The sequence below is a fragment of the Talpa europaea genome (assembly GCF_964194135.1).
Source record: "Talpa europaea genome assembly, chromosome: 1".
In the NCBI taxonomy this organism is placed as follows: domain Eukaryota; kingdom Metazoa; phylum Chordata; class Mammalia; order Eulipotyphla; family Talpidae; genus Talpa; species Talpa europaea.
The window spans coordinates 43,887,827-43,903,396 of NC_140073.1; the positions used below are offsets into that span (position 1 = coordinate 43,887,827).

Here is a 15,570-nt window from a genome sequence, read left to right on the forward strand (position 1 = left end):
TCTGAAGTTTTAGGTCCCGTGGAAAGTGGCAGTGTCTACACTGGACAAACTAGAGAATCACTGGGCCTCAGGACTCAAGCACCATCTATCTGCTGTAGATGAGCCCTTCAAGTAGGGGCCAGTTTTGCCTTCTATATTCCTTCACTGGGGCAGATCATCTCTGGAGAGGAAGAACTGCTGGCTTCTCTTACTGTCCTTTCCTTAGTCTTCCACAACCATGGGCACTGCCAGAGTCTTCATTGGAAGGATGGCTTCCACATCGTCCAGAAGAGTGACTGATGGTTCAGCAATTGTTTCCTCTTCAAGTGCCTCCTCTTGGGTTTCTCTGATAAGGCTCTGTCCAGCTCAAACAGCTTCCTCTAGATGAAATTTCCCATAATTTCATAGGTCCAGTCTTGGTACAATTTCACTTAATCTGCTGGTCTATAAACAAAGTGTCATCAGAACCAGAGTCTCATTGAGAGTCCCATGCAGCGGGTGTGCATTAGATCACAGGGTTGTTCACAGGATTCAACTAGTTCCTGTGGCCTGGGCGATTCAGGGAACCAGTTTTCTTGCCATGGACTCAAGGAGGCCACATTAATTCCTTTCTGCTCTTGAATGCAGACAGGCATCAATTCTTTGTCATTGGGCAATGAAACGTGTTACTGCTTAACAAAGCCAGGTGTTATGCGTCATAACACAGAAATGATATTATGTCATCTTTTCCATAATCATAATCACTTAGAACAAGTTGCAGGTCATACCCACATTCAAGAGCAAAGGATTATGCAAGGGCTCAAGGAGGCAGGATCAACCATGGACTATTTTATTATGTATAATCTGTCTGTCAGGGTAGAATTTAGGTAGGCATCTCAGTTAGACTGGAAATTCATTGATGGCATTTGCAGGGAAATTTTGCCTTGCTCAGCACGGCTCATCACTTCACACAATGATTTGCTTAAGGCTCTTTTTTTTTTTAATTTTCTTTCTTTTTTTTAAATTTATTTATTTATTTATACAAGCACTGGGTACAGTCAGAAGCACGGGAGGTTGAGAGAATTCACCAGAGTCAGAGCGGGGAGCAGAGCAGGCAGAAGGACCGAAGTACACTGCTGAGGGGAGCAGCGGGCGGCAGGAGAGGTCTGCGCACCATGTGGGACCCTCCTCTGGTGGCCGGGGAGCAGCTGGGGATCGAATCGGCGCTGCAGAGGCTGCGGGCAGCTTCGCAACCCAGCGCTCAACTGCTGCGCCACCGGGGAGGCCCAAGTCTCATTTTTGTTGTTGAATATAAGTACAAACACTTGGCAGGAATTCCAGGTAAATTTATGGTACTTAAACTTCTCATATTTTGTGCTATTAAGTCTTCTCAAAAAAAAAGGGCACAGAATAAAAGGCAAATAAAAATCAGAGAAAAGTCACCAAATGGGGAAATATTACTGGATTTATTGATATTAAACAAACACAAAACTCTCTGCCAATTCATACTTCCCTAAAAAGGAGAAGCATGTTTGGATGTGCATCCTCCCCTTTCCTATGACTCTAGACTTGCAAGATCTGGAAAGCTGTCTGCACCCATTACTGAACTGCTCACATTGAGAGGAACATCAAATTCCACCCAAGATGTGTAAGTCCTTGCACCTATTACCATAGGAAACAGCAGTTTTGAGAGAAAGAATGCATGCCCATGAGAACTCACCATTCACCCCAGCCACTAGCAAGTGGGGTCCAGTTAAGAATTAGGAGTTGACACATTTCCTGGGGAAAATTCAGTGATGGCTGGACAGAGATTAATGGGGAAATGTCATGACATCTTACCTAAGGACCAATGTGCTAGTGCAGGAGTAGGGGCCTGGAGACTGAGGCTCATAATGACCTCTCTCTTCATCATCACCATAATTATTCCAGCAAACACCAGTTTGCTGTCCTAGCTATCAACCATACTGATAACCCAGGAACAATGATAGGCATCTCTCTTTTCCCTGCTGCCTAGAACATCTAAACTTTCCATTTATGTGAATAATTTGGCTTCCTTTGCTTTGCATTTAAGCTAACTGGGGACACTTTTTGTTGCAGGATACTTGTCACTATAGTTAGTCACTGAAATTCTTCTGAGATTACACAGAATTCATGGTATTTATAGATAGACAGAGAGGTAATTCCATTTTCCATACAACATATGGCCCCCGGGAGATTCATATTTTACCAGCGGTCCCAGAGCTCCATCCTCTTTACTATAAAGTCCAAGACTCCAGAACTATTTTCTGTCTGTATTGAAGACGGAAAAGGCTCGTGGTTATACATGATGCTGGTAAGAGCAGAGAAAGGGGCGCATTGTGCTGACTTGTGCTTTGATTGTTACCTATTCGCAAATAATCATGGGCTTGTAGAAAAGTCAGATAATATTAGGGGCCACCCTATCCTTAGGGATCCATAAAACCCTCAAATACCTGACCACCAACTGGTTAATCAAATAGTGCAATCTATCTCAGATTGAATTGACCACCAGTAATTGGAGACTAAAAAAGAATCACAGAAAAATACCCAAAAGTGGCCTATCTATGTGTCAGAGGGCTTTTACTCTTAGGAAGAAACATTAACTAGTATTTTTATAAGTTTGACTGAGCAAATTATATCACTAATGTGGATATTATTTGATTTTAAGTCCTCTTATAATTATTTTAACAACGTGATTTTCTTACTTAAAATTCATTTTTAAAATTGGGCCTCCCCTGGTGGCGCAGCGGTTGAGCGCTGGGCTGCGAGGCTGCCCGCAGCCTCTGCAGCGCCAGTTCATTCCCCGGCCGCTGGCAAGGGTCCCACAAAAAAAAAAAAAAATTCATTTTTAAAATTTTAATTGCACAAATCATTATGTCATTTAAAAATTTATATGTGTAAAGTCAACTGCCTCTCCATGCGATGTCTTTGAAAATGTCTACCTTATCCTCAAAATAGCATTCAAACTTAATACTTTTGAACAGCAGCAATTTCCACAAGTAAGTCACAGAGAGAAAAAGTAGACACGGATTTACTAAGGAAAGAAATTCTAATTTAACACAAGGAACACAATTTAACACAATTCCAAATTGATGGATTACTTTTTTTAACTAATTCTCTATTCATAGATTCTTATGATGTAATGGAGCTAAAAATTCCATCACATAGAAAATTATTATAATCCAATTGTATAAAATTAATAGACATATATTCCCAGTATTCAAAAGTACAAAAAGGTTTATGTTTTCTAAATATTCTTGATAATGATTGCAGATAATTGTTAGAATGCTTGCGTTTTCTCAGTGAGAAAATTTATATACCCATGAATTTAGGCACTCCTAAACAAAAGAAAAATGAATTTACATATTTTGTGCAATTGCATTATTTATTATTTCTATAGGAGGTGAATGTTGTGAGGACAAATGCCACAAATCCAAGACAACATGGAGAATCTCAGTAACCTGACATCTAAGTTTCCAACCTTCCTCTTGACCACCATTCCTGGCTTGGAGTCTGCCCAAGGCTGGATCTCCATTCCCTTCTGTTGTCTCTATGCCATTGCCCTTACTGGGAACAGCATGATCCTGTTTGTCATCATTACCCAGCAGAGTCTGCATGAGCCCATGTACTATTTCCTCTCCATGCTGTCAGCCACTGACCTGGGCTTGACGGTGACTACAATGTCAACAACATTAGCTATCTTCTGGTTTGATGTAAAACAAATCAGTCTAGATTCCTGCATGATCCAAATGTTTTTTCTTCATGGATTTACTTCCATGGAATCTGGAGTGCTGGTGGCCATGGCCTTCGACCGCTACGTGGCCATCTGTGACCCTCTCAGGTACACCACCATTCTCACTAACTCCAGAATCATTCAGATGTGTCTAATAATCAGTGCACGCAGTGTAATATTGATAATGATAGTAGTCTTGCTCCTTAAGCGTCTCTCTTTCTGCAAAATGAATCTCCTTTCCCACTCCTATTGCTACCACCCCGACGTGATTAAATTAGCATGCTCAGATACTCGGGCCAACAGCATCTTTGCACTAATTGTTCTTGCCCTAAACACAGGAGTAGATATACCAAGTATTGGTATTTCTTATGTCTTGATCATTCGCTCTGTTCTCAGGATTGCCTCCCCTGAAGAACGACACAAGGCCTTTAGCACCTGTGTCTCCCACATTGGAGCAGTTGCTACTTTCTACATCCCCCTGATAAGTCTGTCCTTGGTGCATCGCTATGCTCATTCAGCCCCCAAAGTGGTTCATTCAATGATGTCCAATATATACCTGTTTTTTCCCCCAGTCATCAACCCCATCATCTATAGTGTAAAGACAAAACAGATTCGCAAAGCTATAGGCAGTATTCTCCTTCCAAATAAACAGTGATGATTAAGTAGAGAAAAACCTGATAAAGCGACTTCCACTGCAGAAAACATCCAAGGTAATTGACTGCCTATCAATAATTTTTTCACAGCTAAAAAATAGTTCATGATGTAAAAATAAGGAAGTTTGGGAAGGGAAGGGTTCATAAAATTTTGGACTCTATTAAAATCCATGAACCTTTCCAAGAAAAAAAATTCATGTCAAGACACTCATATTTTCCATAAATTTTCAGAGGATTCACAAAAGCCATGAAGGTGTTACTGTGATTTTAACTGACAATGTACCATTAAATAATTCATGATGCACAGACTAAAAACAGTTATACATAAGTAGACCTAAATTTTGACTCCTGAATTGGGACTCACAGTAACTACATCAATTCAAGAGTTAGGAATAACCTTAAAATTCAGTTGTATAAAATGATACTGTAATTCACTGAAAAAATAATGTGAAAAATTGATGAATGTCTCACATGATTTTGATTTCAGATGAAAAGATGGTAATAGATAGGAAGCATTTTTTCACGCATTCTTCAAACACAGGGTACAAAACAGTTGAATCAGCTGGCATAATGGCAACAGCCATAGGAGGCAATACTTCTTTTCTCAACTCTCTGTTCAATCTCACCACAACTTCATACAGATTATATTATGAACATTGTTAAGGCTAAATATGAGGACTTTTCTTTCAGAAAATTACCTTAAAGGACACCAGTGATTGGGGGTCTTATGTTTGGCCTTGTGAGAAAAAATTGAAATTAAATTATCAACAAGTCATATTTTAATCACCCAGAAAGTATAAAGTCTACAGTGTGAAGTAACTAAATAGATAAAAATATTTCCCAATAATGTACAGTTATTATAGTTGACATTTTTGACATTACATAATTATACTCTTTAGAGTACATTTGGAAAATTTGATTAATGACCAATATATTTTAAGACAATGGTTCCAATACTAGGGATTAAATGATTGACTAAATAGAAGGATATCTTAATTTTTAAAGATTCTCTTTTATTTTATAAAATTGCTCAAGGCAAAGTCCAAGGATTATAAAAGCACAGGTTAGATGAATAACAGAAGAGATACATAAAATTACAGATTCAAACACATGTAATAGGAGTTATATTTTTCTTCAGATTAGAAAAGAGTTTCATGTAATTTGAAAAAAAATTAAGAAATAATAAAGATTAAAATATCACTATTTTAGGCAAAGAACAAAAAATCCCACTAGCATAATTTTGATCCAATTTTCATGTTTATGGTATTCTTAAATCTATATTCTGTAGTCATTGTCCTTTGATATGTAAACAGGAAGAACAGAAATCCATTATAAACAACTATTTTCCACAAAATTTTATTTTTTTCTATTGTGAATTTTATTTTACTTATCTTTTTCTACAAAACTTTAAATATATTCAGTGATTTAGGTGATTTAGTTTCCTTTTTAGAAAAATTTTGAACAAGTGAAAATGACTCTTGGCTACAAGTCCTTTTGTTTAAATTGTTCTTTAATCAGAACTAACAATGTTTATGTCCCTCTGTGATGCCATCTTCTTTTCAGCCTTCAGAACTTGATCTATGATATCACCTATGGCCTTTGCCTTTCTCTTCAACACTGAAACTCTTAGCATGTAATATAAACACACCATCATTGATACTGCACTTAACACTATTCCAAAACCGCTATTCCAGGACTTGGAATCTCCTGACTGTGGGCATATTCTGCCAGGTGGTTCTACATTCAGTCTCTTCTCATTGTGATTAATCCCCAAGCAAATGTCAGATCAATCTCATAAAGGAATCACATTGCTTCAAATAACTTTCAAAGCTTTGCTTGCTGTTCAAATTGTCCAATTCTTGCCAACCAAGAAAAACTAACCTCCCACAGTTCTCTAAAATTTTCAGGCTACCTAGTTCATTACTGTTCTGCAAATAAAGAAACTGATATCCTTGGCTATACTGTCTGTTTTATGTGCTACACAGCTAATAGCAGAGCAAGGTTTTCTGCTTGTATAAGGCGGGATTCTTGGAATTCTACTATGCTATATCTCTCAGCCGTGAAAACACTTCAAATATGTGCATGCAATTCCTGGTGAATTTCTTTTTCTCTGTTTAGACACTTTTCTAAAAATAAATACAATTTTAATGTAAGTATTTCTATGTAGTAATCACTGGCATCCAACAATGTCTTTGAGATCCCGATTACAATACCTTTAGACAAATAACTAGATGTGGGGCATGTGTTAATTAATTTTTAAATTTTGAGAAAGTTACACTCTGTTTTCTGTACTTGGATTACCAATTTAAACTCCCTAATGTAGAAGACTCCATTTTCTCCATCCCTCCCAACAGTTTTATCAATTCTTTTCATAATAAATTTTTTAACAACTCTGAGATAATATCTCGTGTAGGTTTGATTTTCATTTCCTTAATGATTAGTTAATGAAAACATTTTCTTGTACCATCAGTCTGTAGCTAATAACAATGCATTTTGTATATAATATTTTGTAAAGGGTTAGATTATCTTAAGTGCCTTTACCACACAAAACAAAATAATAATAAGGGGCATGGGAAAACTTTGGAGATGACAGATATGTTTATCGCTTTGGTAATGAATATGGTCTCTGGTTGCATACTTGTCCCCTAATATATCAGACTATACTACTAAATAAATGCAGCTTTTCACATATATTTCCCATTTTCAAGCAGTTAATTCACCTAACATTTTCCTTTACTCACAGCTTGTTTCTCTTCTTCACAGTTTCTGCAACAATATACACTTTATCCCAACTGCTTATTTTTCCTTCATTGCTCAGATTTTAGCTTTGATCAATAGATGCTAAAATCTTTTTTGGGTCATTAAAATACTCTCAATATATTGGAAATTTTTAATCTTTGGCCTATTCAAGTAGTCAGGTGAATCAACACTGTCATTCACATGACACCCAGTCATGGCACTGCTTTCCTGTTTTCAGTGGTTTATGGAAATGTGTCTGGTCTCATCTTGGTTTAATGGATATAGTCCCTTCCAATAACTTCTATAGACTTATACCTTCTTTGTTTTTTCTTGTAAATATGCCCTTTGAAGTTGCTCACCCAGAGTGTTAGATTGAAGTGGCACCTAACCAATGATAGCTTCTACCACCTAGAGAAAGTGATGCCTGGAGATTCACACCTACATGTGTACTGCAGACATGGATGTGTGGGGTGGATATCCTTATTCATTTCATAAAGAACATATTCCAAACTGATGGATTACGTTTTAAACTGATTCATTATTCATAGAATCTCATGATACAATGGAGCTTGAATTACCATCACATAGTAAATAATTGTCATCAATATGTATAAAATCAATACACATATTTTTCTAAGAATTTGAGTACAGAAATTCTTATATTTTCTAAATATCCTCAATAATGATTGCAGATGAATATTAGAATGATCTAGAGTTTTATAAGTGAAAGAGCTTGTACCACAAATATAGACAATTTCCTAAACAAAAGAAAATAAATCTGCACATTTTGAACAACTTCATTATTATTTTTATAGGCTATGAGCATTGTGAGGACAAATGCCACAAATCCAAGACAACATGGAGATCCTTAGTAACTTCACATCTACATTTCCTACCTTCTTGTTGACTGGCATTCCAGGCTTGGAATCTGTCCATGGCTGGATCTCCATTCCCTTCTGTTGTCTCTATGCCATTGCCCTTACTGGGAACAGCATGATCCTGTTTGTCATCATTACCCAGCAGAGTCTACATGAGCCCATGTACTATTTCCTCTCCATGCTGTCAGCCACTGACCTGGGCTTGACTGTGTCTAAAATGTCAACAACATTAGCTATCTTCTGGTTTGATGTAAAACAAATCAGTCTAGATTCCTGCATTATCCAGATGTTTTTTCTTCATGGATTTACTGTCATGGAAACCGGAGTACTGGTGGCCATGGCCTTTGACCGCTATGTAGCCATCTGTAACCCTCTCAGGTACACCACCATTCGCACTAACCCCAGAATTATTCAAATATGTCTAATAATAGGTGCACGCACTGTAATATTGATAATGATCGTACTCCTCCTCCTTAAGTGTCTCTCTTTCTGCAAAATGAATCTCCTTTCCCACTCCTATTGCTACCACCCAGATGTGATTAAATTAGCATGCTCAGATACTCGGCCAACAACATCTTTGGATTAATTGGTCTCATCCTGACCACAGGAATAGATACACCAAGTATTATTGTTTCTTATGTCTTGATCATTCGCTCTGTTCTCAGGATTGCCTCCCCTGAAGAATGACACAAGGCCTTTAGCACCTGTGTCTCCCACATTGGAGCAGTTGCTACTTTCTACATCCCCCTGATAAGTCTGTCCTTGGTGCATCGCTATGCTCATTCAGCCCCCAAAGTGGTCCATTCAATGATGTCCAATATATACCTGATTTTGCCCCCTGTGATCAACCCCATCATCTATAGTGTAAAGACAAAACAGATTCGTAAAATTATAGGCAATGTTCTCCTTCCAAATAAACAGTGATGGTTAAATTAGAGGAAAAACTGAAAAAAGTTACTTTCACTGCAGTAGGCATCCAAGGTAGTTGATTGTCTATCAGTAATTTTTTACAAGTAAAAAATTGCTCATGATGTAAAAATAAGGATGTTTGGGAAGAGGTTCATAAGCTTTTTCTACTCATAGTTCCTTTGGATTCTTTTAAAATCCATGTATCTTTCCAAGAAAGCAAACACATGTCAAGGCAGCCATATTTTCTATAAATTATCAGAGCATTCACAAAAGCTATGAAGGAGTTACTATGGTGATTTTAACTAACAGTGTACCTGGTATAAAATTCATGATGCACAGACTATAAACAGTTACACTTAAGCAGAACTAAATTTTGACTCCTAATAGGGACTTACAGAAACTACATCAATTTGAGAGTTATGAAGAACCTCTAAAATCAGATGCATAAAATGGTACCGTAATAATTCATTGAAGAAGTAAAGATGAAAAATTGGTGAATATTTCACATAATTTGATTTCAGATGAAGGGTGGTTAAACCCCAAGCAAACGTCAGATCAATCTCATAAAGGATTCACTGCATCAAAATTACTTTCAAAACTTTGCTTGCTGGCCAACTTGCAAACAAACTCTACCAACCAAGATAAACTGACCTCCCACAGTGCTCTAACATTTTGAGGCTACCTAGTTCATTACTCTGTTCTGCAAATAAAGAAACTGATATCCTTGACTATAATTTCTGCTTTTTGTGCGACACAGTTAATAGCAGAACAAGGTTTTCTGGTTGTGTAAGGCAGGATTTTTGGAACTCTGTTATGCTGTTCTCCTCAGCAGAGGAAATACTTCAAATATATTCATGTAATTGATGCTTAATTTCTTTTTCCCTTTTTGGACTCTTTTCTAAAAATAAATACAATTTTAATGTAAAGATTTCCATGCAGTAATCATTGGGATCCAACAATCTCTTTGAGATCCAGGTTACAACACCTTTAGACAAACATCTAGAAGTGGGCATGTGTTAATTAATTTTTAAATTTTGAGAAAGTTACATTCTGTTTTCTGTACTTGGATTACCAATTTAAACTCCCTAAAACAATGTAGAAGGCTTCTATTTTCTCCAAACTATTTTTCAATTTTTTTTATAATAAACAGTTTTATAAATCTGAGATAATGTGATTTTCATAGCATCATTCATAATAAAATGATTTGCATAGTATCATTTGTAATAAAATGATTTTCATCTCCTTAGTGATTAGTGCTATTGAGAACATTTTCTTAAACACATCAGTGTACAGCTAATAACAATGAATTTTGTATATAATATTTGATAAGGGGTTACAATTTAGAAACTTTGGGCGATGACAGATAGATTTATGGCTTTTGTGATGAATGTGGTCTCAGGTTGTATACTTAACCCCTAATATATCAGGCAATAATACTAAATAAAGTAGCTTTTCATACACAACTCACACTTCAACAGAGTAGGATTATACTAAGTGAAATAGCCAGAAGGAGAGAGTGAAATACCAAAGTGTCAAAGACAAATTATAAAAGCATTTCTTGAAAACTGAGAATTTCTTGAAAACTGACCAAAACTGGAGGCCCCCAGGAGGGGAGGTAGATCGGGAAGGCTAAGAATGAAAGGGGGGAGATCACAGTGGACTATGGCTGTGGACTGTGGGTCCTTCAGTGTTAGGAGAGCTACAATGACCATATCTAAGGGGCAAAAACCAATATTGTCAAAATATTAGAAATATATAAAACAGTGGCTCTTTATTTAAAAAATACATTAAAAAAATCTCTGAGCAAATTCTACTGTCTATGATTGAGAAGTGAATCATTCTTTGTTGCCTCTGTTAAATGTATTGATTGATCTTCGCAGCTGGTTAAACCCTCATAATTCATTCTCTAATGAACAAGTTCTCACTATCCCCAATAAGGGCATTGTGGCTACTTATAATAAAGGAACTGTGGATACTTATATTTTTTTAATCATCATTATTATTACCATGGAAATTATATTGGTTGTTGAACATGTGGTTTATGAAAAGTGGATAATATGGAATTCCAATTTGCAGACTATATAGAGGACCCTAACTCCATATGTAACATGATGACTAAATCACATATGAGAATCTTAGGTTCAAAGAAAATGCATCAATGAAGACCGAAAAATTGTATGAGTCCTATAGTTAAACAAATATACTAAGTAATTAATGAAAAAACAACCAATATTGAATAAAATGACTTCATTGTTAATATATCCTCTTTTATGGTGTGAAATATACCTTAAGAGCAATGGATAAGTTAATTAAATAAAACCATAAACCACTTAATTTATGTCAAGCAATGTGTTCATCAGTACTAGAGGGTAAGTTAAAAAATATAAATAGATTTTCACCTAAATAAATTTAACCAAAGCTCAAGTAAATAATGTTCCTGAAATTCCTTGAAAACATTAATCACTATGTAGATATTAATAAAATCTTGACCTACAATCAATTTTTCCCCCTGGAAATTGTTTTCTTGTCAATTGGCATGTAGCTAAATCATCTTTCTCCTCTTGCAAGCACTACCCTCATGAGCCACTAGATTTTATAATGTGCATACCTATGAGCTGTAAGAATGCATTTGCAATTTTAACAAATATTTAATGTGATTCATATTATTTACCTAGCACTACACTGTTGCAGGGAGATACATTCAAAGAATCTGTTATTTCACATTTTTATGCAAAGTCAATGTAGTAGATTTTTATACAAAAATAATTGAAGAATAAAAATCAAGAAGTTATACCTTCCCTCAAGTGCTATATCCATTTCAAATTTATGATACCTGAAATGGAATATTTTTAATTAAAACTTGTGAATATGATTTAATATGTCAATGTTCATCTTTGCTTGCCTTAGCATTCACATTTCCTCATGCCATTTACTAAGCCATAATCAGACGGGTGAAGCACAACAGAATGACAGAAATCTCCTCCAAGTTGTATTTCTCCTAGTGTGAATTAATACACTCTCAAGTTTCCCTACAAAATTCTCCACTCAGAAATAAAAGAGTAACCTCTTATGCCCACTCTAAGTAGGAGTGAGCAAAGTTTCTCCTCCCTTTCTAAGGATCAAGTCAAACATTTGTGCTCTCACTCAATAACAGAACCTGTTTTATCTATGCATGGTCCCCATCTTATAATATTTTTGACTTGATGTGTTTTAACTTTCAGTAGTGTGAGATTATAGCCCAGCCAGTGTTTAGAGAGGAAGGTATTGCAGCTTTTCTGTCTATGCCTCAGGGAGGCTCAGACTTTATCCATGACCCCAGAGCTTTCTCCTCCTCACTATAAAGTCCATGACTGCAGACCAGCAACTCAGAACTTGCTCTCTACTGCCAAACACAGAAGGCTCCCCTCCCCCAGGGACTCTGGTAAGGAGGTAGACAAAGGTGCTCACTGAGTTGACTTCCTGCTTTGTTACCTTTGCACAAGTAATCAGGTGGGCTTGCAGAAAAGTCTGATAACACTATTTTTACCCTTACCTCAGGGTCCCATGGAGCAGCAGGTATCTGATCCCTACTAGTTCATGGTTGAATATGCTGACCTTTCTCAGAGTGAGGTGAAATTGGAGAGGGACAGTTAAAAGGAATCACAGAAAGCTAGCATAAAGGGCACAGTAACATGTATAATTATCTCACAGTCGTGACTCCCAGGAAGTAAGTTTTACCAACTATTTTTTACAGTTTGACTGAAAAATAATATTATAATAAGGAACACTGCCATTGTTTTATAAGTTTTCATTGAGTGATTTCAATGATATATAGTTTAATTTAAAAATGATTTTAATTTAATTGCACATGATTATTAATATTTAGAACACTAACATCTGCATGTACGGTGAGTAAATATCCTCTCCTATACACTTCAATGTATCTTAAAAACCCTGTTTTCTCAAACTACCATCCATTCTTCCTGTGCCTTCAACAGAAGCAAATTTTCTGCTAATAATTTACATTTTAAAAATCGACACTCAGTAAAAGGGAAGAAATGATTTTTAACACTCTGTAACATGTAATTCTCTGATAATGTTGTGGTACATGGATAGTCAGTGACAAACTACAAATATTTATGATTCCACTCATATGTGACACTTAAGAGTAGTCAGTCAAAAGCAGAGAGAGAGAGAGAGAGAGAGAGTACATGATGGTTGCCAGGGTTGCAGAAAAGGGGTGATAGGGAGGGATTCACTGTTTAATGTGTACACATTTGTTTTACAAGATGAAAATATGAACATGGATGTAGGAGAGAATTGCCAGTAATCTGTACACATAATATTGCACAGAATGATGTGTTTAACCACAATTTTAAAATGATGGAAAAAAAAAACTTAAAAGAGCTACTGGGTGATAATTCCTTGACCTTTTCAAAAGCTAATTACTATCATGCTCTATATTCAATCACCTAATACTTTCTAAAAATTTTTCTGTAACAATTAATTTCTACCATTTAATATTCTTAAACGATTTAGCCACTGCTACTTTAATTTGTTTATAAATATGTACGTTCTTGTATGTATTTCCCATTTGCAAGCAGTTAATTCACCTAACATTTTCCTTTACTCACAGCTTGTTTCTCTTCTTCACAGTTTCTGCAACAATATACACTTTATCCCAACTGCTTATTTTTCCTTCATTGCTCAGATTTTAGCTTTGATCAATAGATGCTAAAATCTTTTTTGGGTCATTAAAATACTCTCAGCTGCATTTGAAGTTTTAAATCTTTGACCTATTAAAGTAATCAGGTGATTCAACACTGTCATTCACAAAACACCCAACATGACACCATGCTCTCCTGGTTTCAATAGTTTATGTAAAGGTTTCTGACCTTATCTTGCTTCAGTGCATATAGTCCTTTCCAATAACTTCTATAGACTTACATCTTTGTTTTTTCTTGTAAATACGCCCTCTGAATTTGCTCACTCAGAGTGTTGGATTGAAATGGCACCTAACCAATGATAGATTCTACCACCTAGAGAAAGTGACGTAGATTCACACCTACATATATACTGCAGACATGGATGTGTGGGGTGGATTTCTCTTATTCATTTTATACAGAACATATTCCAAACTGATGGATTACTTTTTAAACTGATTCATTATTCATAGAATCTCATGATACAATGGAGCTTGAATTACCATCACATAGTAAATAATTGTCATCAATATGTATAAAATCAATACACATATTTTCTAAGAATTTGAGTACAGAAATTCTTATATTTTCTAAATATCCTCAATAATGATTGCAGATGAATATTAGAATGATCTAGAGTTTTATAAGTGAAAGAGCATGTACCACAAATATAGAAAATTTCCTAAATGAAAGAAAATAAATCTGCACATTTTGAAAAACTACATTATTATTTTTATAGGCTATGAGCATTGTGAGGACAAATGCCACAAATCCAAGACAACATGGAGATCCTCAGTAACTTCACATCTACATTTCCTACCTTCTTGTTGACCGGCATTCCAGGCTTGGAATCTGTCCATGGCTGGATCTCCATTCCCTTCTGTTGTCTCTATGCCATTGCCCTTACTGGGAACAGCATGATCCTATTTGTCATCATCACCCAGCAGAGTCTGCATGAGCCCATGTACTATTTCCTCTCCATGCTGTCAGCCACTGACCTGGGCTTGACTGTGTCTACAATGTCAACAACATTAGCTATCCTCTGGTTTGATGCAAGACAAATCAGTCTAGATTCCTGCATTATCCAGATGTTTTTTCTTCATGGATTTTCTTCCATGGAATCTGGAGTGCTGGTGGCCATGGCGTTCGACCGCTATGTAGCCATCTGTAACCCTCTCAGGTACACTACCATTCTCACTAACCCCAGAATCATTCAGATGTGTCTAATAATCAGTGCACGCAGCGTAATATTGGTAGCGATCGTACTCTAGCTCCTTAAGCGTCTCTCTTTCTGCAAAAAGAATCTCCTTTCCCACTCCTATTGCTACCACCCAGATGTGATTAAATTAGCATGCTCAGATACTCGGGTCAACAGCATCTTTGGATTAATTGGTCTCATCCTGAACACAGGAATAGATACACCAGGTATTGTTGTTTCTTATATCTTGATCATTCGCTCTGTTCTCAGAATTGCCTCTCCTGAAGAACGACACAAGGCCTTTAGCACCTGTGTCTCCCACATTGGAGCAGTTGCTACTTTCTACATCCCCCTGATAAGTCTGTCCTTGGTGCATCGCTATGCTCATTCAGCCCCCAAAGTGGTCCATTCAATGATGTCCAATATATACCTGATTTTGCCCCCTGTGATCAACCCCATCATCTATAGTGTAAAGACAAAACAGATTCGCAAAACTATACTCAGTACTCTCCTTCCAAATAAACAGTGATGGTTACATTTGAGGGAAAAACTGAAAAAAGTTACTTTCACTGCAGTAGGTATCCAAGGTAGTTGATTGTCTATCAATAATTTTTTACAACTAAAAAAATTGCTCATGATGTAAAAATAAGGAAGTTTGGGAAAAGGTTCATAAGCTTTTCTACTCATAGTTTCTTATGATTCTTTTAAAATTCATGTATCTTTCCAAGAAAACAGCCACATGTCAAGGCACCCATAATTTCTATAAATTACAGAGCATTCACAAAAGTTATGAAGGAGTTAC

The 15,570-nt window shown here is 36.3% G+C and overlaps 2 protein-coding genes and 1 pseudogene across 3 annotated transcripts in view; all 3 read left to right on the forward strand.

Annotated features, from left to right (window-relative positions):
* Positions 1-4,373, forward strand: part of LOC311180187 (uncharacterized protein) — a gene marked incomplete at its 5' end in the record, with an annotated part of 44,340 nt that extends 39,967 nt beyond the window's left edge. The window contains one exon of the mRNA XM_084247848.1: positions 3,394-4,373. Coding sequence (XP_084103974.1) covers positions 3,394-4,364 — 971 coding nt within the window. The 3' untranslated portion in view covers positions 4,365-4,373. The remainder of the gene's footprint in view (positions 1-3,393) is intronic.
* A 3,586-nt stretch (positions 4,374-7,959) lies between these two features.
* LOC311180268 (olfactory receptor 51F1-like) lies at positions 7,960-8,903 on the forward strand (annotated as a pseudogene). Its single transcript has one exon. The product of its transcript is annotated as an olfactory receptor 51F1-like (transcript).
* Positions 8,904-14,331: 5,428 nt separating this feature from the next.
* Positions 14,332-15,297, forward strand: LOC311180349 (olfactory receptor 51F1-like; the record flags this gene model as incomplete). Its single annotated transcript, XM_084248082.1, is given in 2 exon segments — positions 14,332-14,838; positions 14,842-15,297. Coding segments are annotated over 2 exon segments (963 nt in total).
* Between the last annotated feature and the right edge of the window lie 273 nt (positions 15,298-15,570).